This window comes from Eulemur rufifrons, chromosome 24 (assembly GCF_041146395.1).
Source record: "Eulemur rufifrons isolate Redbay chromosome 24, OSU_ERuf_1, whole genome shotgun sequence".
Lineage (NCBI taxonomy): Eukaryota > Metazoa > Chordata > Mammalia > Primates > Lemuridae > Eulemur > Eulemur rufifrons.
In genome coordinates this window covers 10484728-10509297 of record NC_091006.1, presented here as the reverse complement: position 1 = coordinate 10509297, position 24570 = coordinate 10484728, and the positions used below count along the sequence as shown (strand labels likewise).

General features: G+C 47.9%; 1 protein-coding gene across 1 annotated transcript; it reads left to right on the top strand.

The window, feature by feature from the left end:
* The first annotated feature begins 1421 nt into the window (after positions 1–1421).
* Positions 1422–24570, top strand: LOC138374311 (optic atrophy 3 protein). Its single transcript, XM_069457027.1, has 2 exons — positions 1422–1617; positions 21448–24570. The coding sequence occupies exons 1-2, from the start codon at positions 1476–1478 to the stop codon at positions 21867–21869; spliced, it is 564 nt and encodes a 187-aa protein (XP_069313128.1). The 5' UTR covers positions 1422–1475; the 3' UTR covers positions 21870–24570.

Genomic DNA, 24570 nt, shown 5'->3' with positions numbered 1-24570 from the left:
TCCCAGCCTCAGCTCCACCCTAATTACCTCTGGAACTTTGGACAAATCCTTTTCATCCTCTGGCCTCACTTGGCCTGTCTGTAAAATGGGAACAGGATTGGTCCCAAGTGGATTATGGACCTTAAACAGGCCCGGATTACCTCACACCTTCAACCGAGAAGGGACCTGGGAAGGGGTTGTTTTTATGGAATTTTGGCATTCTTAGTGATTTAGAATATCTGGGTACACACACACCACCACCATCATTACAGATGAAGAAACTTGGTCCCTTGGTGCCAGACACTTGACAAAGGACACTCAAAGCGGATGCCAAGGAAAGCCCAGCGTCCCCTGACTCTGTGTCCTGAATGTATGTTTCCTCCTACACACCATTCCTCTGCCGCTGTCTTCTCCTGTCCTTCCACCTCTCCTAGAATCTCTCAGTTACCCACTAGCACGCCATCATCCAGGAATTTCTCCTAACCTCTTCCTAACATTGTTTATACGATTTTGCTCCCTGCTGGGTAAGGGAGGACAGTCTGGGACATGTCCTTAAACTCCTTCCTGAGCCAGCTCCCTGGGGACCCTACCCACCAATGGAGGAAGTGGGGCTGCTTGAGAACGGGTATAGTTTTATTAGCCAGGACGTTGGACTAGCAATCTCTGCAGGCTGAGGAACCTAGTGCCTGCCTGCTGTCCCTTTCTGGGTCTCAGCCTCCTTATCAGTGACTTGGGAAAGGGTTGGATTAGCTGTTCCTGGGGATGAAATACACCCTTACGCTGGAGCTAGCAATAACAACGCTAATACCGTATAAGGGCCGTTTATTGCAGGCTTACTGTGCGACTGGCACCATTCTAAGCACTTAACATCGTTCACTCATTATGTTTTACACTCAAAATTCGCATGCAGAGTTCACAACAACCCAGTAAGGCGATGCTATTACGAGTCTCCTTTTGTAGATAATAATACTGAAGTCCAGAGAGGTTAAGTCACTCGCCTAACATCACACAGCGAGTAAATGGCGGAGCTGGGATTCCAACCCGCGGCGGTATAAGTACGCAGCCAGTTTGCGCTCTTACTATCAGAGAGGGCGCTAGCCTGCGCAGGAAGGTGTACCTGGGACTCATTAGACCTAATTAGGACTAATTAAGAGCCTGCTTTGGGTGGGGAAGCCGACTCGGTACGTGACATCACTAACGAGCAGTGACATCGCACAAGGCGGGCGTGGGAATCCGTCCCCACTCCAGCGAGCAGCCGTTTAACGGCACCGCCCCCTGACCGCTTCACTTCCGCGTTCATTTACATATTCAGCAAACGGACGTCGGGACGCCAGTTTCGACGCGGTGACGTCAGGGAGCGCCTCTGCAGTTCCTCCCGAGCGTGCGTCCGTACGTACGCACGCACGCAAGGCCACGAGCAGGCGGGGGAGGAGAGGCGAGGTCCGAGGCGCCCCGCCCAGTCAGCAAGGTTGCGCGTGCCCCGTGCGACTGCCAAGATGGTGGTGGGCGCGTTCCCTATGGCGAAGCTGCTATACTTGGGCATCCGGCAGGTCAGCAAGCCGCTTGCCAACCGCATTAAGGAGGCCGCCCGCCGAAGCGAGTTCTTCAAGACCTACATCTGCCTTCCGCCGGCTCAGCGTGAGTCTGACCCCAACCTTTCCTTTCTCCAACCCCTCTCAGGTGGTTGCTTAGGGGACGGACTTCTGTCTACGACCAATCACAGCCCGAACCGGCAAAGTCCTGTAGCCAATAGGGAGAGTTCCTGGGAGAGGGGCATGCGGGTAGCCCAATAGTGAGGATGGGGCGTGGGGTAAGGGGCAGGGCAGGGCGCCAACGCGCGACTTTGGAATACCATCCAATAGAGGAAGAGAGCGCGTGGAGACTGACGTCCTGGCAAGCCAATAGTGTGGCGGACGAGAGAAATTTGGGCGAGGCTTTCCAGGACGGAGACTGGCTGGGGGCGGGGCTGAGGGACCGGACCAAGTCCTTTGCCAGGCCATTCTAGGGCGACTTCACTTCCAAACTCTATCCTGTGCTTCAATTTCCCTCCTGTCTTGGGCGGTGGGAGGTGCTTGTATATCATCCGTTTAGGACATCGGTGTGCCTCAGTTTTATCTGGGTAATAGGCCTGGGTGAGGGGCATGGTTCAGGGGTGAAGCTGGGATCTGGAGGCGTGGCCTGGGAGTAAAGCCAAAGGGGAATTTTTAGCAAAGTGGACATTCGTCTATATATTCATTAATGAACTCATACACCGTCCATTTCCTAGACAGACTGTGCAGGCTTTTTTGCGGGGCACTGGGAGACACTATCACTGTCAACCCAGAGTGGTCAGGGCAGTGGGAGCTCTGGAGTTCAGAGGAGCTGGCTGACCCAGGGACTGCCTAGAGGGGGGCTGCCCAAGCTGAGGTCTAAAGGGCATAGTAAATGCTCAAAATATCAGCTACTTTTAAAAGGTGATCTATGTGCTGTAGACTTGTGGGAACATAAAATAAGGGAATTTAACGTAATTTGCTAGGTCAGGGAACTATCCATCCATTACTTCATTTAGCTAGTATTTTGAGAACATCTGCTTTGTGCCAGGCTTTGTGCTCTCAGTGCTAGTGAAACAGCAAGGACCAAACCAACCCCAGTCTGTGTCCTCAAGGAATTCATAGTCCAGTGGGGACACACCTGTCCCCCAACAGTGACTACCCACAGTAGGCAGAGCTGGGATGGGGGCTCCCCCTGGGCACCTGACCTGGCATGGGGTTCAGAGAGGGCTTCCTGGTAGAGGAGACATCTGCACTGGGACCTCCAGTATGAGGAGAATCTCACCAGACAACATGGGGACAGGGATGGTATTGCAGCAAAGGGAGGAGGATGTGCATCTTTCTCCCCCCTGTAACTTTGAATGCTTAGAGTTTACTCTTCAGGGCCTAGAATTCTTGGTCCTTTGGTGCTTGGTGGGGCCTTTTCCAGGGCTGAAGATCTTAGAGTGGAAAAGTACTGGATTTCAGTTACCAACATGCTTTCACGTCAGCTATCTCATTTGACCCTCACAACTGTTTTATCCCCATGTTAGGAAAGGAGAATGGCTTCCTCCAGTTGACAGAAGGGAAAACTGAAGCCTTGAGGTCAGAAGTGAATTGCTCCTGGGGTTTGTGTTAGAGGCAGGACTTGGACTCTGGACTCCTACACATAGTCTGTTTCCTGCCACTGCCATTCTTCCAAACAATGTGACATATCTTAGCATTATGGTTTAGAAAATAGCTTCTGGAGTCTGACTGACAAGAGTTCAAATCCTGGCCCAACCCCTGCCCAGGCTGATGACTTAGGGCTTGTCACTTAACCCCTCAGCCTCAATTTCCTCTTTTGTACAACGGGTATTATATAATAGCAGCATTAATTGGGCCCTTACATTGTGCCGGGCCATGTGCTAAGTACCTCCCGGCCCTTATGACACTGAATTCTCACAAATTATTACGAAATTGATACCATTATTATTCTCATTTTATGTATAGACCATATATGAATTTATGCTATAAATAATACTTATATGTCATTGTGAGGATTAAATGGATATAAAATGTTAAGTCAGTGCTTGGCAATGAGTCATGGCTATTGTGTAGATGTTATGGATACAACAGAGAGGAAAAAGCAAAAAATCTTGCCCTGGATTCTCATGGGGAAGCCAGACAAACAAAATAAATAGTTAAAATATGAAATATATTAGATGGCAATAATTACTCTGGACAAAAAATCAGGGATGCAGAATGAGGAGTATTTGGGGGAAACTTGTAAATTTAGACAGGATTATCAAGGAGACCTCATTGACAACACGCCAAGGAGGGGAGGCAACAAGCAGTGTTGGTGTCTGGGGGAAGAGCATGCCAGCCCAAATGATCTGCATATGCAAAGGCCCTGAGGTAGGATGCACATTTGACCTGACATTCATGGCGATGGGAAAGGGAGGCGGATTTGCAGGGTCTGGGGCCACTGCAAATGCTTTGGCCTTACTCTGAGTTGAACAAGGCTGACTGGAGCCTTCTGTACATAAGAGGGAAAGGGTCTGAGTTATATTTTAGCTAATAACAGGATCCTTTTGGATCATAGGGTGAGGGTGGATGCAAGCAGGAGGCGGCTGTTGTAGTCCAGACAGGAAGCGACTGGGGAGAAGGTGTCAGATTCTGGAGATATTTTTTCCCAAGCTTCTTTTTAAATATTCAAGCTCTCAGAAAAGTTGAAAGAATCATATAGTTATCCCTTACATACCCTTTACCACCTATTCCATCGGTTATTTTTTCTTTTTCTTTCTTTTTTGTTTTTGTTAGAAGCAAAAAGTAAATACCCATCAGTTATTAACCTTCAACAAATTTCCTTTGTTTCCACTCTTATTTGTATGTGTATGTGTGTTTATACACACTTTTTTTCTCAACTATTTAAAAATAAATTGTGAACATGACACTTCACTCCTAAATATTTCAACCTGTATCTAAGAACAAAGACATTGTCCCATATATTAATAACGTGGTACCAATATCACACCTGAGTAATTTAACATTGATAACAAAATGTTGATAACAATATTATTTAATATAGAGCCCAGATGTCCTTTTCAGCTGTTTATTATCATTATTAATAATCTGCGGTCCACTCAGGAATCATGCACTGCGTTTGATTATCATGCTTCCTTAATATCCTTTAATCTTCAAAAGGAGCCAGCAATCTGGCCTTCTTCTGCCTGTCTTTGTGAATAAAGTTTTATGGTAACACAGCCACACCCATTTGTTTACATGTTGTCTGTGGCTCCAGAGTTGAGTTTGTATGGCCTACAGACTCTAAAATACTTACTCTCTGGGCCTTCTCAAAAAATGTTTGCTGACCCTGCTCTAGAACAGTATCTCTGTCCTTTCTTGTTTTTCGTGACGTTGACCGTCCAGTAGTGTGTCGCACAGCACAGCCTAGAGTTTTCTGATTGTTTCCTCTGATTGGATTCACATTGAGCATCTTTGGCAGGAACACCACAGATGTGATGGTGTGTCTTAAGGACATGCCTTCAGGGGGCCTCTGATGTCTGTTTGTTCCGTCATTTGTGATGGTAACTTGGATCCCTTGGTTAAGGTGTTACCACGGCAAGAACCTTTCCTTTTCCTCTTAGTATTGAATAACCAGTGGATTTGGCTGGGTGGGCGAGCTGGCAGGATTTCCTGTGGATTGGGTGTGAAATGGCAGACTGGAGGAGGGGCAGATTGGACAGGAAGGATCAGGAGCTCACTTTGGGACAGGTTGAGTTGGAGATGCTACTAGTTACTGGAGTGTACTGAGTTTTTATATTTTCTCCTTTGTTATTATATCATTATCGTCTCCACACTGCTAATTGCCCTTGGTCATGGCCTCTAGCTAAGGTCATTGGCGTTTCCCAGAGTCAGTGGCGTCTGTGTGTTCTCTCCGGTCAGGACTCCTGAGCTGACCGACACATCCAGTGACATTATCCAGCATCTGCACTTTTGGCTGAGATTCTTTTGACTCAGCAGGCTGGGCCTGACTGTCCCCTCACAGGAGAGGCTGGAGCAATAGCTGCGGCTGCCTGAGGGAAGAACAGTAGGTGCGAGAAGCATGGATCATCGATGGTGTACTAGGCTGGGGAGGCAAAGATCTCTTCTAACAAAGAATTCCTGGGGGAGAAAAAATAATAGAGGTTGGTGATGCCAGGCAGGTTGGAGCCACTCCTGCAAAGAGCACTTCTGACGCTTCCAGGGAAGCTGTGGGATGTCTCTGGGCAGTGGGAAAATTCCAGTTTATTTCTTCTTTTCCCTTTGGGGTGCACTGGTCATTTTTCTAATTGACCACACATGGTTGGCAGAATAGTGGCCCCACAAAGATGTCCACATCCTAATCCCAAGAACTTGTTGAATATGTTACTGTACATGGCAAAGGAGACCTTGCAGATTTGATAAAATCAAGGAATTTGGGATGGGGAGAGTAGGGGCTGATGTAATCACAGGGTCTTTTTTTTTTTTTTTTTTTTTTTTTTGTTGTTGTGTTGTTGTTGTTGGTTTTTTTTGAGACAGAGTCTCACTCTGTTGCCCGGGCTAGAGTGCCGTGGCGTCAGCCTAGCTCACAGCAACCTCAAACTCCTGGGCTCAAGCAATCCTCCTGCCTCAGCCTCCTGAGTAGCTGGGACGACAGGCATGTGTCACCATGCCCGGCTAATTTTTTTCCTATATATTTTAAGTTGCCCAGCTAATTTCTTTCTATTTTTAGTAGAGACGGGGTCTCGCTTTTGCTCAGGCTGGTCTCGAACTCCTGAGCTCAAACAATCTTCCCACCTCGGCCTCCCTGAGTGCTGGGATTAGAGGCATGAGCCACTGCGTCCGGCCATCACGGGGTCTTTGTAAGGGAAGAGGGAGGCAGAAGAGGAAGTGATTTGACGATGCTGCTCTACTGGCCTTGAAGACTGAGGAAAGGAGGCATGGGCCAAGGAATGTGGGTGCTTCTGGAAGCTGGAAAAGCCAAGGAAATCCCCTGGAGACTCTAGAAAGGCCCACACTCCCGCTGACCCCTGGAGTTTAGCCTAGTAAGACCCATTTTGGACTTCTGATGTCTAGAACTGTAAGATAAGAAATTTGTGTTGCTTTAGTCCACTACATTTGTGGGAGTTTGTTACAACAGCAAGAGGAAACTGAGGCACCATGATAATTCATTCAGGTTGCTGAGGTGGTTTTTTCCAGAAGTGCTCAGTTCTCTGTGGTCATTCTTAAGAGTTTAGGCCTTGGATTTGGTTTGTTTTCTTTTGCTACATAGCAATCCGACCCAAAGCTTCATGACTTATAATAGTAACCCTTTTATTTTGTGTCAGTTTTGTGGCTTGCCTGGGCTCAGCTGGGCTGTTCCTCTGCTGGCCTTGCTTGGCATGGGATTGCAGTCGGAGGTGTCTGGGGCTGGGTCATCAGGAGGCTGGGCTGGGACATGGATCCCTCGCTCTCTGTCAGTGTAGTCTCAGGGCCTCTCTTCTCCACGTGGTCTTTCCAGCAAGGTAGCTGAATTTGTCACCTGGTTGCTCAGAGCTCCCTAAAAGCCAGAGTTCCATGAGGGAAGAAGCAGAAGCTACAGGCCATGTGAGGGAAAGGTCTGGAACTGCACAGCGTCATTTGCACCACTCTGTTGGCCGAAGCAGCCACTCTAGTGCAGACTAGAGTGTGGGAGGGGACTGCACAGTGGGTAGCACAGAGGGGTCACTAACGGCATAGTCTGCCACAGGGGAGACACTCTTTGGTTTGGATCTTGGCACCACCACTTATTAGCTGTGTGCCTTTGGGCAAGCAGCTTGACCTCTCTGAGCCTCCATTTCCATACTTAGCAAATGAGGGTAATAATGGTACTCATCTCCCGGGAGTCCTGTGAGGACGCAGCAGGACAGTGGGTACCAAGGCCCTAGCCTGGAGCGTGAATAGCTGGTTGTTAGTTCTGCCTGGAATTACACATAGAATCTCTTCTCATCAGAGATGGGCATTCCTGCCCAGAGGCTAAAACCTCTGCTTCTGGGTAAAGGCTTCTTGCACTCCCCCTGCACTCGGGTCCCTGATGTGCCGTTTACTTGGTGTGCATCCTGGGCAAGTCACTAGGCCTCTCTGTACCGTATTAGCACTCACCTCATAGGTTTCATGCACGAATACCCCTAGCACAGGGTCTGGCACATTCTAAGTTCGTAAACAGTGTGGCCAAAAGCCCAGCCTCTGAAGCTGGGTTGTCTGCCTATCTGTTCCAGCTCTGTCACTTTCTGTGTGACCTGGGCAAGTTACTTAACCTCTCTGAGTCTGTTTTGTGGTGTGTAAATTGGATTATTATGTGGATTCCATCCACAAAGCATGGAACAGAGCCTGGCCCTTAAGTGCTGTGTAAATGTTCATTGGATATATCAGATTGTCGGCCGGGCGAGGTGGCTCACGCCTGTAATCCTAGCACTCTGGGAGGCCGAGGCGGGTGGATTGCTCGAGGTCAGGAGTTCGAGACCAGCCTGAGCAAGAGCGAGACCTCGTCTCTACTAAAAAAAATAGAAAGAAATTATCTGGCCAACTAAAAATATATATAGGAAAAAAAAAAAAATAGCCGGGCATGGTGGCGCATGCCTGTAGTCCCAGCTACTAGGGAGGCTGAAGCAGAAGGATTGCTTGAGCCCAGGAGTTTGAGGTTGCTATGAGCTAGGCTGATGCCACAGCACTCACTCTAGCCTGGGCAACAGAGTGAGACTCTGTCTCAAAAAAAAAAACAAAAACAACAACAACAACAAAAAAACAACAACAACAACAACAACAAAAAACCCAGATTGTCAGGCACCATTATTGTTTCCATCATCATCATCATTATCTTAATTCTAAGCCTCTAGTGTTGTTCCTTTCATTGTGCTCTCCTGGATTGCCTGGCATAGCCAACAGCCAGCACGTTAAGCCTCTGCATGGCCTGGGTCCTTCCTGCTCAGTCAGTCCTCATAGGCTTGCCATGGGCAGAAGGGCCTGGGCTTTGGAGGGAATCATTCCCAACTAGCCTGGTGGAAGTGATTCCGTTGCTGTGATCAGGAGCTGGGCTTGGAGTTACATCTCTGAGTCAAGAAAAGTGAGAAAGTCGAACAGGGCAATATGGCTGAGTAGACAGCCTTCCACCACATAACATCTAATGCTTCATCAAATATTGAAGGCATCTTCAGAAATGAATGGTTGTTACTGTAAGGAGGAAAGGAAGAACGCTCTCAGAGCAAGGAGAAAGCAGGAGCAAAGAGCCAAGTAGAGGACTGAACGTCGAAGCTGCCCAATACTCAGGAGACATTTACAGATTCGCGTGGTCTGGGGCTGGGGACTGTGCTGTGGGGAAGCTGGGCAGGGACCACCTTGTATAAGACCAGGTCTCCGGCAAGGTACCTGGTGAGCTAGAAAAAACCCGCCCTGTGAAGGAGGGATGATAAATCCTTCTCTGAGAACTTGCAGCCACTGACTGTCCCTCACATGGGTTTGGGGCCTAAATTATACTTTTTAAAAGGTTCTGGAAATAGTAGGCTGAGAGTGAACTTCTAGGGGTGCTTGGTTGTGCCCTAAGTACCTGGCAAGAACGAACATAAACCCTCCCTGAAGGAGTGATCTCTCTGCCAAGGCATGGAGAGTTCCGGCACATGTGGGCTCACAGTAAAAAATTATGTACTGTACAAAGAAGCTGGCACCAAGAGCGAGAGTCAGCAGAAACAAAACATGGCAGGCCAAGACCTGCAAAAATTGAGGGTAACGAAATTATCAGATGTGGATATAAAATGCCTAAGTTATATGGCTGGGCAAGTTGTCTGTGATCCTATCACTTTGGGAGGCCAAGGCAGAAGGATTGCATGAGGCTAGGAGTTCAAGACCAGCCTGAACAACATAGCAAGACCTCATCTCTACAAAAAGTAAACAAATTAGCCAGGCATGGTGGTGTGCTTGTAGTCCCAGCTACTTGGTAAATTGAGGCAGGAGGATCACTTGAGTCCAGGAGTTTGAGGTTGCAGTGAGCTATGGTGACACCACTGCAGTCTAGCCTGGGTGACAGAGCAGGACCCTGTCTGAAAAAATAAATAAATAAAGGATAAAAGAGAGAGGGATATTAAAACACAAGAGAAATAAAAACTTGCCAGGAAATTGGGAAAAGAACCAAATAGAACTTCTAGAAATGACCGATACAGATGTTCAGAGCTCCATAGAAGGTCTAAACACCAGATTAAGCACAGCTGCCAAGAGGATGGTAAACTGAAAGATAGACAATCTGGAGGGAAAAGAGTGAGCCTTGTAGGATGCTCCCCTTAGGTGCCCAGGAGTGCCACCTGCAGGTTCTGATTCAGTCGACCTGGGGAAGGGGTGGACGTTTTCATTTTTTAAAAATCTCCCAAGTGTATTTTCGTATGCACCAGCATTTGAAAAATCACTTTCCTGGGGTCTATTTATAGTCACCAGAGTGTCACATCAGTTAGGCTACATGACAGCTAGGCTGCTGCTGGTGACCTCCAAGCTTTTTTGTTATGTTCCATTAAGGAAACATTTCTGAGCGTAATCCCCTAGTGTGTGTGTGTGTGTGTGTGTATACATATACATATATAAAATTATTTAGCAGTCATGAATAGCACTAACATATGATAGTAGGGCTATGTTGTATGCATTTAAAAACATACACAGGCCGGGTGCAGTGGCTCATGCCTGTAATCCTAGCACTCTGGGATGCCGAGGCAGGAGGATTGCTCAAGGTCAGGAGTTCGAGACCAGCCTGAGCAAGAGTGAGACCCAGTCTCTACTAAAAAATAGAAAGAAATTATCTGGACAACTAAAAATATCTAGAAAAAATTAGCCGGGCATGGTGGCGCATGCCTGTAGTCCCAGCTACTCCAGAGGCTGAGGCAGGAGGATCGCTTGAGCTCAGGAGTTTGAGGTTGCTGTGAGCTAGGCTGACGCCACAGCACTCTAGCCCAGGCAACAGAGTGAGACTCTGTCTCCAAAAAACAACAACAACAACAACAACAACAACAAAAATTAGAGGGATGAAATTAACATTTTTAAATTTTTAAAATAATTTTTTAAATTTATTTATTCAGCCCCCCCCCCCCCATATCTTCACTCTCACTAAAAATATGTTCTTATACGGACATTGTTAAATGAATTTGGAAACTCTTGGTGTAACCCCCTGTGAGAGTTTAGTTTTCACCTTCGCTGTTTCTGGCTGTCACAGCAGGCAAAGACCTAAAGTATGAAGATCTAAATGGAAGAAGCGTGCGGTTGGCTGGCTCATTTTTAGTCCCACCCTTCGTTATGCACAGGCATTTGTTGGAATTTGCTCATGCGCTCATCGTTAAATCTTCAGTCCCTGGTTTCCCAGCAGGAGTCTTTCAAAGAAGCCCCTGCTGTGAAGGCTGGTCCATTTGCAACCTGGGAACGTCCCGGGGACTCTGCTCGGCTCGCCGCAGGCAGTGTGCCGAGCGGACGTTAGAGGGCGCCCGCGTCAGCCCTTCGGCGACTGGGTCCCGCTCCCCGGCGACGGCACCTGCCCGCTGAGAGAGCACCAGGGGCCTTCTCTTTAGTTGACCCGGCGCAGCTCTATATCAGTTTGTGCTCATCTGTATGGATTGAAAACCAGCCAGCAAATCTTAAACCCTAAATCCAAAGGCGTTTACAGTAAGCCCTAGGAGGGCAGCTGTGCGGTTGGTGTGGTGGCTCGGTGGTGTAATTAGGAACCTTTCTGTCTCTGCCGTCTTCGTGTTTAGGTCGTTCTCCCCAAGGCCTCGAAAGGGCTGCTGGGGCTCTAGGCGTTGTGCCTTTATACTTCCAAAGGGAGGAGTGCGTGTGTGTGTGTGTGTGTGTGTGTGTGCGCGTGTGTGGCGAGTGGCCACTTTACCAAAACTGAGTCACACGCTGCCCATTAATGTATGGGCTGTCGGGGTCGTGAGTGCTGCCCAACTCTAAGGGAGGCAGGGGCGGGTGGAATTAATAAGACAGTGAAGTAAAGCAGCACTGATATTCAGAAGCACTAAGGCAGTTGTAAGTCTTTGCCTGTATCGATTTGCTTTCCCCATGCCCCCCAAGTCACGTTGCTGTCATTACCTCTACCTTACGATGAGGAAACCGAGCAGCGCCATTAGGTACCGTGCAGAAGGCACGCGGGTGGTCCGCGGTGGGTGTACATTCCAGTCCAGGGCATCTGGCTCCAGTTTGCGTCCTTAACTGGGGTGCTCTATGGCTCAGTCCCAATCTCATTCCCCGCAGGCAGCCGTGCTAAGTCTCCCACCAGACATAATCAGTTCACGTGCAGTCCTTGAATGAGCCAGCATCCCTGCGAGCCAAGGATTATGGTCCCCATTTCGCAAAAGAGGATATGGGGGTGCAGAGTTGGTTTCGAAACTTGCCTGTGGTCACACAGTAAGTGGCGGAACCAGGGCTTGATGCCTGGACCACCCAACTCCAGAGCACACTAAGCTCTTAGCCTCTGTGTTAACTGCCTCCTCTGAGCCTTGTAAACTCCTAAATGTCCCCTGTACTAAGTTGAGTTGATCGCTCCAGGTCTGGGTGGAGAGTAGGGGTGGGGATCATTTTCTGGGGTGTGGCCATGCTTCAGTACCTTAGGAGGCTGTGTCACTCAACAAATCTTTATTTAGTGCCTGATGTGGGCCAGGAACTGTTCTAGGAGGTATGACTAACTCAGTAGTCAACAAAACAGGCAAAAATCCCTGCTGTCATGGAGCTTACATTGGAGGTATGAGTCACCTGCCTAGCGACCCCAGGGTACAGAGCTGCACTTCTTCTCAGTATTTCCCGCCAAATTTCCAGGCTGAATCTCTGTGGTTCAGCTTGGGTCACGTCCCCATACCTGCGCCATTCTCTGTGGCCCAGGGAATGCAGTGCTCTAATTGGCCAGGCTGATAAGTGGGGCTAGCCCTTCCTGAATCCCCTGGACCAAAAGTTGGGGAGATGGGATTCCCCAAGATCCTAGGCAGGCAGAACCAATCGCGTCCCCTCTAGTGACTGGTGCACCGTGTTTCATTGCTGCCTCTGGATGCTGTAATAGAGGGATCGGGCCAGGTCTGTAGGAGGAAGCTCCCAGGCTGCTCTAGTGGCCAGAACAATTCTGTTAACACTTGGTGTGCTGTCAATGCAAGCTTTAAACTGGCTGGAACACATCCAGGGAAGGGCAAGCAGGGCAGGGACTGACTTGAAGCTTTGTTTACCCTGAATAACGTTTTATTAGCTGATAATACCAGCTTTCCTTTAATATGCTTTCTACTATCTCAACAAATGATCTTTCTTTTTTAATTAAAAATTTTTTTTTTTTTTGTCAAGATGGTATCTTGCTATGTTGCCCAGGCTGGTCTCATACTCCTGGCCTCAAGTTATCCTCCTGCCTCAGTCTCCCAAAGTGCTGGGATTACAGGGGTGAACCACTGCACCGGCCTCAACAAGCCACCTTTTTAGGGAGTTTATGACCGTCCTGCTTTTATGAATGAGGAAATAGAGAGAGAAACAAGTTCCCTGAGGCAACACAGGATAAGAAATCAAATCCCACTGTCTCCCAAACTCCTGCTCTTATATTTAGTTATTATATTTGATTTTTATATACTCTTTGTTGAGATCAATATCTATATGATACAATGTACAGTTCTAAAGTGTACAGTTCAGTGAGGATTGATAAATGCATGTACTCATGAATAAGTATCCAAGATATAAAACATTTTCATCACTCCAGAAAGTTCTCTCCTCACTTGCTCTATCACCCTGTCCAGCTTCTCTCACTATTGCTCAGTTCTGCCTGTTGTTAAACTTCATGCAAATGGAATCATACAGTATGCACTTTATATCTGGCTTTTGTTTGCATGATGCTTTTGAGATATTTGTCACTGCCTATGTCAATAGTTCATTTATTGCTTTTAGTTTGTATTTGTTTCTTTTATTCTAATACATGAATATGCCATACTTTGTTTAATCACTGTCCTACTGATGGACATTTGAGTAGTTTCTGGATTTTTAGTTATTACAAGTAAAGCTGGGCCGGGTGTGGTAGGTAGCTCATACCTGTAATCCTAGCACTCTGGGAGGCTGAGGCAGGAGGATCACGTGAGGTCAGGAGTTTGAGACCAGCCTGAGCAAGAGTGAGACCCCGTTTCTACTAATAATAGAAAAATTAGCCGGATGTCTTGGTGCACGCCTGTAGTCCCAGCTACTTGGGAGGGTGAGGCAGGAGGATCGCTTGAGGCCAGGAGTTTGAGTTTACTGTGAGCTAGGCTGACGCCATGGCACTCTAGCCCAGGCGACAGAGCCAGACTTTGTTTCCAAAAAACAAAAACAAAAAAACAAGTAAAGCTTCTGTGAACACTTGTCTACAGGCCTTTATATGGACATTTTCATTTCTCTTGGGAGAAATGGAATTCTCCCCAAAATTGCCTAGATGTAAATTCTTGGGGTTATATGGTGAGGGTCTGTTTAATTTTGTAAGAAACTGTCAAAGAGTTTTGCCATGTAGTTCTACTTGCCCCACTCCTTGCAATATTGAATGTTTTCACAATTTAATTTTAGCCCTTCTGGTTGGTATAAATGGCAACTTATTTGCATTTCTTTGGTGAATGATGATATTGAGTACTTTTTCATGTAATAATAGATAAACATTTATTATGTCACAGAACTCCTGAGAATCAGGAATTTAGAAGGGGCATAGCTGGGTGACTCTGGCTGAGGGTTTGTCAAACTGAAGTCTTACCTGGGGCTGGAGGATCCACTCCCAAGGTGATTCCCTCACATGATTGTTGGTAGAAGGTCTCAGTTCTTGGTGGGCTGCTGGTTCCGTGACTGTCCCTGAGGACCTCTTCTTATGGCTGCTGATGACCTGGCTACTAATGACCTGGCAGCTGGCTCCCCCAGAGAGTGATCTAAGAGTGAAAGTGACCAAGACTGAAGAGGCAGTGTCTTAATAATTTTGGAAGTGATATACTACCACTTCTGCCATATTCTGTTGGTCATACAGACCAGCCTTGCTACATGTGGGAAGGGACTGTGCAGGGCTATAGACACTGGGAGATAGGGATTGTCAGCGCCATCTTGGAGACTGGCTACCACAATTCTATCACTACTATGAATTAAATTATTGATTTTTTTTTTCTTTTTTTTTAGAATATTAAACCAATCTTGTATTCCAGGATAAACCCCACTTGGTCATGATGTATTATTTTTTTTTTTTTTTTTTTTTTTTGAGACAGAATCTCACTTTGTTGCCCAGGCTAGAGTGAGTGCCGTGGCGTCAGCCTAGCTCACAGCAACCTCAAACTCCTGGGCTCAAGCGATCCTCCTGCCTCAGCCTCCCGAGTAGCTGGGACTACAGGCATGCGCCACTATGCCCGGCTAATTTTTCTATATATATATTTTTAGTTGTCCATATAATTTCTTTCTATTTTTAGTAGAGACGGGGTCTCGCTCTTGCTCAGGCTGGTCTCGAACTCCTGACCTTGAGCGATCCACCCGCCTCGGCCTCCCAGAGTGCTAGGATTACAGGCGTGAGCCACCGCGCCCGGCCATGATGTATTTTTTTTTTTTTTTTTTTTTATTTTGCTGGCTTTGGTTTGCTAATATTTTCCTGAAGACTTTATTTATTTATTTATTTATTTTGAGACAGGGTCTCACTCTGTTGCCTGGGCTAGAGTGCCGTGGCATCAGCCTAGCTCACAGCAACCTCAAACTCCTGGGCTCAAGCGATCCTTCTGCCTCAGCTTCCTGAGTAGTTGGGACTACAGGCATGAGCCACCATGCCTGGCTAATTTTTTCTATATATATTTTTAGTTGTCCAGCTGATTTCTTTCTCTTTCTCTCTCTCTCTCTCTCTCTCTCTCTATATATATATTTATTTATTATTTTTTTTAGTAGAGACGGGGGTCTCGCTCTTGCTCAGGCTGGTCTCAAACTCCTGAGCTCAAACGATCCTCCCGCCTCAGCCTCCCAGAGTGCTAGGATTACAGGCGTGAGCCACCACGCATGGCCTAAAGACTTTTATATCTGTGGTCATGAATGACATGTTATGTAATTTTATTTTCTTGTAAATCTTCGTCAGGTTTTTATATCGTGGTTTTGCCAACATCATAAAACAAGTTGAGAAAATGTTCCCTCATTCTCTGTTTTCTACAAGATTTTGTATAAAATTTGGATCATTTTTTCCTTAATTATTTATATACATGTCCATCTAGGCTTGTACTTTTCTTTGAGGGAAGGCTTTTAATAATAGATTCAATTCCTTTAGTAGTTATATACCTATTCAGATTTTCTATTTCTTCTCTTGTCCGTTTTCATAAATCTGTTTTTTTAAGATATATGTCATTGCATTTAAATTTTGGAATTTATTGCCATAAAGTTGTTCATAATATTTCTATGGTATCCTTTTTTTTTTTTTTTTTTTTTTTTTTTTTGAGACAGAGTCTCACTCTGTTGCCCAGGCTAGAGTGAGTGCCGTGGCATCAGCCTAGCTCACAGCAACCTCAAACTCCTGAGCTCGAGCGATCCTCCTGTCTCAGCCTCCCGAGTAGCTGGGACTACAGACATGCACCACCATGCCCGGCTAATTTTTTCTATATATATTTTAGCTGTCCATATAATTTCTTTCTATTTTTAGTAGAGATGGGGTCTCGCTCTTTGCTCAGGCTGGTCTCGAACTCCTGAGCTCAAACGATCCGCCCACCTCGGCCTCCCAGAGTGCTAGGATTACAGGCGTGAGCCACCGCGCCCGGCCTTCTATGGTATCCTTTTAACATTTGTAGGATCTATGGTCATGTCCCCTCTTTCATTTCTGGTATTGGTGATTTGTGTTTTCTTTTTTCTTAGTTACTAGTCCTGCTAGTGATTTATCAATATAGTATATTTCAAACAGCCATCTTTTAGTTTGCAAAAAACCACATATGTTATGTGTTAGGTGGTACTAAGTAATAAATCGCCCAGGCTGGAGTGCAGTGGCACCATCATAGCTCACTGCAGCCTCAAACTCCTGGGCTCAAGTGATCCTCCTGGCTCAACCTCAGGGGCACACCACCATACGGGTCTAATTGTTTTATTTTTTGTAGAGATGGGGTCTTGTTATATTGTCCAGGCTGGTCTCAAACTCCTGGCCTCAAGCCATCTTCCCAGTTTGGCCTCCCAAAGTGCTGAGATTACGGGCATGAGCCACGATGCCCGGCCTGGTATATTTTTAAATGGTTTTAGAGGGAGAGAGAGGAGGGGTCTGTATGTTTCTGAAGAGGAGAGCAGGGATGTCCCTGGGATGCCTTTGGTCCAGATCTTTCCCATCCTCCCACGCCCCCATGAGGGAGGCTCACAGCTAAGCAGAACTTCTTTCTGTACTTCAGGTTGAGGTGTGGTTTCACACCCAGTGACTCCAGGCAGGGTCACTGGGGTTCAAGGCTAAGACTAAGTGGACTCTTAACCTCCGTGGGTTGGCCACCAGCCCCATGGCAGAGGCACAGGCTTGTTTTCAGCATGGCACCTACCCCCACAGCCGTTCCTGGAGTCCCTCAGTTCACCCTCTATGGTGTCCTGTAAGTCAGGGAGGGGTCCTGGGTGTTCTCAGCTGAGCCCCACTCTCAGAGTCACGTGGCGCATGCGGTCCTAGTCTCTCAGTTCATTCTGCTTCTTGCCCTGCTCCCGCCACCGCGGGTGCCTAGGTCTCAGCCTCCCTGCTGGCTCAGTTCCTCTCCGCCTCTGCTTCCTGCCTCTAGCCTTGAGTTGATTCAGTCCACTGGTCCCTGTTCCCTTTGTTCTTGTGGTTTCTGGCATCTTGTCACCCCGACTGCCATTTTAGTGGGACGTGAGAGAGGGCAGAAGTGTGTGAGTGTTCAGTGTAGAGGCTTAACCAAGAATCCTCGGGGCCAGGGTGGTTTGTTGGATTTTTTTGAAAAAAAGTTTTAATTATCTGTCATTTTATTAAAAAAATATAATAAGTTCACATGAATTAAGGTTCAGAAGCGTATATAGGGAAAAGTCTCCCTCTACCTCTCTTCCCCCAGGTACCCTGTTCCACTCCCTGTTATCTTGAGGAAGTATCTGACCCAGGCTAGGGTTCAGGGAGGGCTTCCTGGAGGAAGGGACAAACCAGCTGTGATCTGAAAGGGCCAGGCCTAATAAATGGCAGCAAGGACTTATGTAAGGTTTTTGCATGATCTCATCTAGTCCTTGCAACAATACTGTCATGTAGGCGGGAGGGTCCTCATTCTGAAGATGAAGAGCAGTCGTTTGCCCACAGCCCAGTGGCCCAGCTTGGACTCATGGCCTATGTGGCTTCTCAGGTGCACAGGCAAGAAGTGAAGGTAGCAAGGTGTGACAAGGTATGACAAGATGTGACAAGAGAAGCACCAGCAGAGTGACCAAAGGGTGGATGAACAGCCTAGGCGGGTACTGCCTTTTCCGTGGCTAAAGCAATCTGTTAAATTCTCACTTGCTTGGGAAAAGCAATATTTTTTGATTCTTCAGAGGAACAGTAAACATCAAACAGGAAAGATGTCAAATTAGTAAAAGTCAGGAATGTTTTGACAAAATTTCGACACATGTAATAGCATTAATTACCGTATATTTGAAGAAACTTAAAGGAAATATGAGCCATTCAGTCATTAAGAATTCCCTGAGTGCCTCCTCAATGCCTGGCCCTGAGCTAAGCATTTCTGGGAACCTGCCCTTACAGAGCTCCCGGTCTGTTTTCCAGACAGTGACAAAAGAGCTACCCATAGAGCAGGGAGCGTTTGCCAAAGAAGCCTCAAGGAACTTGAAAACAGTGAAACCAGCTCTTCCCTCTTGCGGCCATCAGCGAAGCAGCAGCGGCCAAAATGAAGTTCAATCCCACGGCATTTCAGTGCACCTTCCCACATTCGCAGGAAGGTTGTGTCTTCCTCTTTCCAGAGAGCTGGACAGAAGTGCGGTGGTCAGTCCATGCCCATCCGGAAGGATGCTGAAGCTCAGCCTGTGTGGAGCTGCAGTGAAGCTCAGCACATTGGCACAGTAGTCCAGGTTTACAGAAAGAAAGATGTCGTCTGCCTTGAACGGGTGCAGCAGGAAAAGGCCCATGGCATAACTGTCCCTAGGGGCGATCACCCCAGCAAGGTGGTTATCGCTAGGCTTGAACCAGACAAAGACCGCAAAAGATCCTTGAACTGAAAGCCAAATCTTGCCAAGCACAAAAGGCAAAGGGCAAATACGGGGAAGAAGCAGTTGAGAAGATGCAGGAATGAAGTAATCTTCTATCCCACTTTCATTACCAACTGCTGAAGTGAAAGAACAAAGCAGTAGCACAGCTTTCTGGCTGGGAAGGCACACAAGGTAGTTGAAACATATTTCTATAACCACTTTAGAAACAAGGGAGACTCTGGATCCATATTTAAAAAATAATTCAACCCAGGCCGAGCACAGTGGCTCATGCCTGTAATCCCAGCTCTCTCGGAGGCCCAGGCGGGAGGATTGCTTGAGCTCAGGAGTTTCAGACCAGCCTGAGCAAGACTAAAAATAGAAAAATTAGCTGGGCGTGGTGGTGTGTGCCTGTAGTCCCAGCTACTCAGGAGGCTGAGGCAGGAGGATCGGTTCAGCCCAGGAGTTTGAGGTTGCAGCAAGCTACAATGACACCACTGTACTCTACCCAGGGTGACAGAGCTAGACTCTGTCTCAAAAAAAAAATAAAATAAAATAAATTCAACCCAGAATACACAGTGTGTTAAAGGAAGCCCAGGGAGGTTTGGGAACCTTGAGGATATGTCTGACCCAGCCTAGGTCTCAGGAAGGGCTTCCTGGAGGAGGGGACAAAAGAGGAATGGAGGAACGGTATCCCTGTAAGAGATGAAACTAGGTGTGACATGAAAGGGTGAGCAAAACAGCCCTGGGCCCAGCCCTTGCAAAAGCTTATGGTCCAGTGGGGGAGAGAGATCTGTCACCAGTGATACCCAGGATTGGTCAAGGCTGGGATGTGGGAGCCCAGAGGATGTCTGACCCAGTGTGGGGGAGTCTGGGAGAGCTTCCTGGAGAAGGAAACAGCTGAACTGCACCCTGAAGGACAACTGGGTTTTAGCAGATCTGTAGTAGAGAAAATGAATAAAATAAAAAAAAAAGTTTTTGAAATGACTAACACAAATCAAGGGGGAAAAAAACCCCACAAATTTCCATTAAAAGGAATGAAAAATAAGACATTACTACAGATCTTAACTATAGGATAACGAGGATATTATAAACAACTTTGGCCAATAAATTTGGCAACGTAGAGAAAATGGACAGCTTCCTTCAAAAACAGAACTAAACAATATTGACACAAGAAGAAACAAAATCTAAATAGTCCTATATCTGTTACAGACATCAAATCCATAATTAAAAACCTTTCCACAAAAAAAACTACAGGCCCAAATGGCTTCACAGGCAAATTCCTCCAAACATTTGAGAAAGAAATAATACCATTACCTAAACTCTTTTAAGTAATAGAGAAAGTGAGAACACTTCTTTATTTGTTTTATGAGTTCAATAGAATACTGATGCCAAAACCTGACATTCATTTCAAAAGTTTGGTACTTGCCATATCAGAAGTTCGGTACTTGTCCCCACAGCCAAACAAAGAAGAGAAGCAGTTTGAGGAAAAGGAAAGAGAAGTTTATTAATTTGCCAGCAAACGAGGAGGATGGCAGACTCTCGTCTTAAAGTAACACCGTCCTCCCTTTAAACAGAAATACAGAACTTTTAAAGAGAATTTTCAGCTTCTGGCTATTGCTGTTTAACTATAGCATCTCCGGTGAAGATAATCTCATGACCTCTGCCCTCTGCGGGGACAATTCCATTGAGCCATCTTCTGTGGTACAAAGAACAGTCCCCTGTCCCTCTGATGACTGGCCTTGGGCAGGGATGCAGATTTTAATTCCCAAAAAAGAGTGGGGGCATTTTAAAGAGACAGCTTGTAAAGCTGTCTCTTCCTACCCGTTTTCAGCCCTTACCTCTGGTATAGGCCAAGATCTCTCATGAAGATGGGTTCAAGTATCCTAAACAAAAATATTAGCACACAGAATCCAAGAAGGACAATAGATCATGATCTAGCGGAACTTAAGGAATTTATTCTATGACTGCAAGGTTTGTTTAACATTTGAACATTAATATAATTCACTACAGGAATAGTATAAAGGAGAAAAAACATACAGGAAAAGCAGTTGATAAAATTCAATGCCTGTTCATGATAAAAGCCTGCTACAAACTAGGAATAAAAGGAAACTTCTTTAATCGGACAAAGGATACCTTACCAAAAAGGTTCAGCTAACATCATATTTATACTTAAAGGTTAAAATGAGCATTTCTCCCAATGTTGGGAATAAGACAAAAATCACCTTTTCTAGTCAACATGGTATTAGAAGTTGTAGCCAGTGCAATAAGGCAAATAATTAAATAATAGCATAAAAATTGAAAAAGAAGAAGTAAAACTGATTATTGATGGATGGTATGACTGTATACATAAATAAGCAAAGAATCTAGAAACAAACTTAATCATTTCAGTAATGCTTTCCCTTTTGGGAAAAAAAGGAAACAAAGAGGGCTGGTCTTTCTCCTGGGAAGCGGTAAGGTGACAATGCCAGTGGAGGATGGCCTGGCTGGCTGGACTTCAGGGATGAGCAGAAGGAGCTAAGCATCTGGCAATTGAACCTTTACACCTTACATAAACTTTGGCTCGGGAGCTCCTGGTGACCCCCCAGGGGTGCGCCCCATTCTGAGGAGCTCCCCTCAGAGGCAGTGTTTCTCTCCCCCAGCTGCTTGCCAGAATTTTCTAGTGCTTTTAAAAGATGCCCTCAGGCCACCCAGGCGGTGACTTTGCATTCCCAGGGTGAGTCGGGGCACAGATCTTGTTTAAAGCCTCAACCCCCTTGTTCTGACTGGGACACTGGGACACCGAAGCTCGGAGGGGTGGGGTTTGCAGGGGACTCTCAGAGCGTGGCCTGACCCCTGTCTTCCCCCGCAGTGTACCACTGGGTGGAGATGCGGACCAAGATGCGCATCATGGGCTTCCGGGGCACAGTCATCAAGCCGCTGAATGAGGAAGCGGCTGCCGAGCTGGGCGCGGAGCTGCTGGGTGAAGCCACCATCTTCATCGTAGGCGGCGGCTGCCTGGTGCTGGAGTACTGGCGCCACCAGACGCAGCAGCGCCACAAAGAGGAGGAGCAGCGCGCTGCCTGGGACGCGCTGCGGGACGAGGTGGGCCACCTGGCTCTGGCGCTGGAGACACTGCAGGCACAGGTACAGGAGGTGCCGCGGCAGGACGCCCTGGAGGAGCTGCATGCGCAGCTGCAGGATATGCGCGCCCAGCTCTGCGCCCCGAACCCACAGGCAGCGTCCAAGGCTGCATCTGCATCCCAGGCAGTGTCTGCGTCGTCCAAGAAATAGAAGACTGCTGAAGCCTGAACTTGGACGTGGCCCTGCGTGCCTGACATAGCCTTCCCCCCACCACCCCTTCCTGCGCTGGCCCAGCAGAAACCACCAGGATCTTGATGCAACTTGGCATTCGGTTACCCTCTACTGTTGAGACCAGTGGTACCCGGCACTGGGACCAGCTGGTGAAGTGTTCCAACATGGCCCACTCCATCATCGCCCCCTCCATCATCCCTCACCCCATCTGCAAACCGGGAGGACCTGTAAGGTCCCAGCCAGCAGGACATCGCAGGCACTCTAGAAAAAGAAAGAATGGAACCTGGGCTTGAGCCGAATCTATTTGTCATTGTACTACCCCCACCCCTTGGCGGGTTTACTTGGTAAGTGGTACCTTTCCCTGGGGTGCTCATCCCTTACACTGGAACACCCCTCCCCTTCATCAGCTGGTCAGAGCATCCTGAGGAAATGCCGTCCGTGTCTTTCAAAGACCTTTTGTCCCCCTCACATTCTAAGGTCAGCTCTAGCTGGGCAGCGCCGCTCTCTTCAATGGGGGAAAAAGAAAGGTCCTGGCCTGCAATGGATCCACCGAACCATCTCTTCCCCCTTTTGTGGTACCTCCTCTGAGACCCCAAGTGCAATATTCCAGCAGAACCCCCTCGTCTTTTAGTCTTTGGCACAACTCACTGGCATGGCCGTGCAGGGTCTTTTCTAGGCAAAGGCGCCCAGACCCCCCTCCCCACTCCCGGAGTAGAAAATTTGGTCCTAACTAGGGCTAATCCAGCCTGTCTTTCAGCCTCAGCCCCTGTTTACCTGTCCTCAAAGTCCCTGGGCCTTGCACTGTGTGGTACATCTTTTCCTACTACGTTCCCCGCCATCGTCAGTGGCCTTTCTCAGGGACCTGCTGGCCCGTGGATTAGATTGTCACGTCGTCCATCTTCCATCCAAATCTACAGAGCTGTGTGCTCTTGCTTCCTTCCCCTTGGGGCTCTGGGCTGTTCCGAGAGCCCCCCTTCATGTACCCTTCATGTAGCAGTACCCCCAAGTCCCACCTCCGTCCCACTGGACTAGGCCACCAGTTGGCCCTAACTTCTTTCCTGGGTCCACCATAACAAATTACCACAAACTTGATGGCTTAAAACAACAGAAGTTCATCCTCACAGTTCTGGAGGCCAGAAGTCTGAAATGAAGATGGGGGCAGGGCCACGCCCCTTCTTCCAGCTCTGGTGACGCTGACTCCAGGCCTTCCTTGGCTCTGCCTCCATCTTCAAATGGCCTCCTTCTCTTTTGTTTCTTGTAGGGGCACCTGTCATTAAATTTAGGGCCCATCCTAAATCCAAGGTGGTCTCACTTCAAGATCCTTAACTTATTACATCTACAGAAACCCTTTTTCCAAATAAGCCCACATTCACAGGTTCTAGGGGTTGGAATGTGGACATATCTTTTGAGGGTCCACCGTTCAACCCACTGTACCTCCCCACCCCCAGGGGTATGCTGGGACTCCTGCCAACCCCGTGGGCCGTTCCTCGTTCCCCACCTGGTTTCTCTTCCAGGATTCACCGCTGAAGTGGGGAGGGGTGTGGCCCCGCCAGGCTGCATCCCATGCTGTAGGCTGCAGCTGTTTCCTGATTAAAGGGGCCCCAGGGAGAGGAAGGTATCTTGATGTATCTGAGCACCCTGATACCGATCTCCGAAATGGGTACAAGGCTTAATAAAATCAGGAGAGAAGCTGGGAAGGTTTTGGTGAGGAAGGGGCCAAGAGTCATCTTATGAGCTGGGGAAACTGAGGCTGTGGGGCAGGAAAGGCACTTGCCCGAGTTGCCACAGCCAGTGAGGGGTCTTAGCATCCAGTACACGGGGCAGATTCATCCCATGAACCTGCAGGTGAAGGTGGGAGGACTAGGGCCTTCCCCCTCGCCTCACTTCCCCGGGGGGTAACGATGACCTGAACACAAGACCTACCCAAAAAGACCAAGAGCGGGTTCTGAAACAGCATCTCAGTTCCTCCCAGAAGAGGGGGCGAAGCTGGAGTACAGGGAACTGAGCAAGTGGGTCCTAGTGAGGGCAAGGCGGCCATGGACAGACACCGCTGCATGGAGGGGCGATGGACTGATGGACCTTCACCAGTGAACCTGGTCTCCATGGTTACCCCTCGGGAGTCCACTGTGGTACTGACACATCTCTCCGGAGGCCAGGGACTGCGACTGCCCCCACCCAGCATATCCACAAGTGATCAATAGTCATCGTTGTAGCAGATGAGGTTGGTTGAGCTCTGGTTAGGTGCCAGCGCTGTTCTAAGGGCTTTGCACAATCCCCACCGCGTTGTGTTCTCCATTTCACCGGTGAGCAAACAGGCACAGAGAGGGAAAGTCACCTGCTCCAGGTCACACAGGCAGGGAAGAGGCAGAGGCGGGATGTGAAGTCGGGCCACAGCCCCTGTTCTCGACCCCAGCAACGCCCTGGCCCTGAGGGAGCGCTGCTCGCTCAACTCGGAGACTTCAAGCTCAGCGCTGGCACGTCCTTGCCAGTGGCCAGTCCTTGTCGTCAGCTTCACCCACTGTGGTGGCCAGGGGGGGCAGGGATTGGTCAGGGCGTGTGGAATGGAAAGAACCCTCTCGCAGAATGCACGAGGCCAGAGGAAGTTTCATTGGTCTGGTTTCCTGCTGGCTAAAATTTTGTATACTTTGCGATATGGGGAGAGGGTCAGAATAAATTTGTA

Excerpts from the sequence above, each read along its gene's own strand:
- LOC138374311 (XM_069457027.1), top strand. The coding sequence starts at position 1,476 with ATGGTGGTGGGCGCGTTCCCTATGGCGAAGCTGCTATACTTGGGCATC. Across the intron at positions 1,618-21,447 it reads CTGCCTTCCGCCGGCTCAGC|TGTACCACTGGGTGGAGATG; the intron begins GTGAGTCTGACC and ends CTTCCCCCGCAG.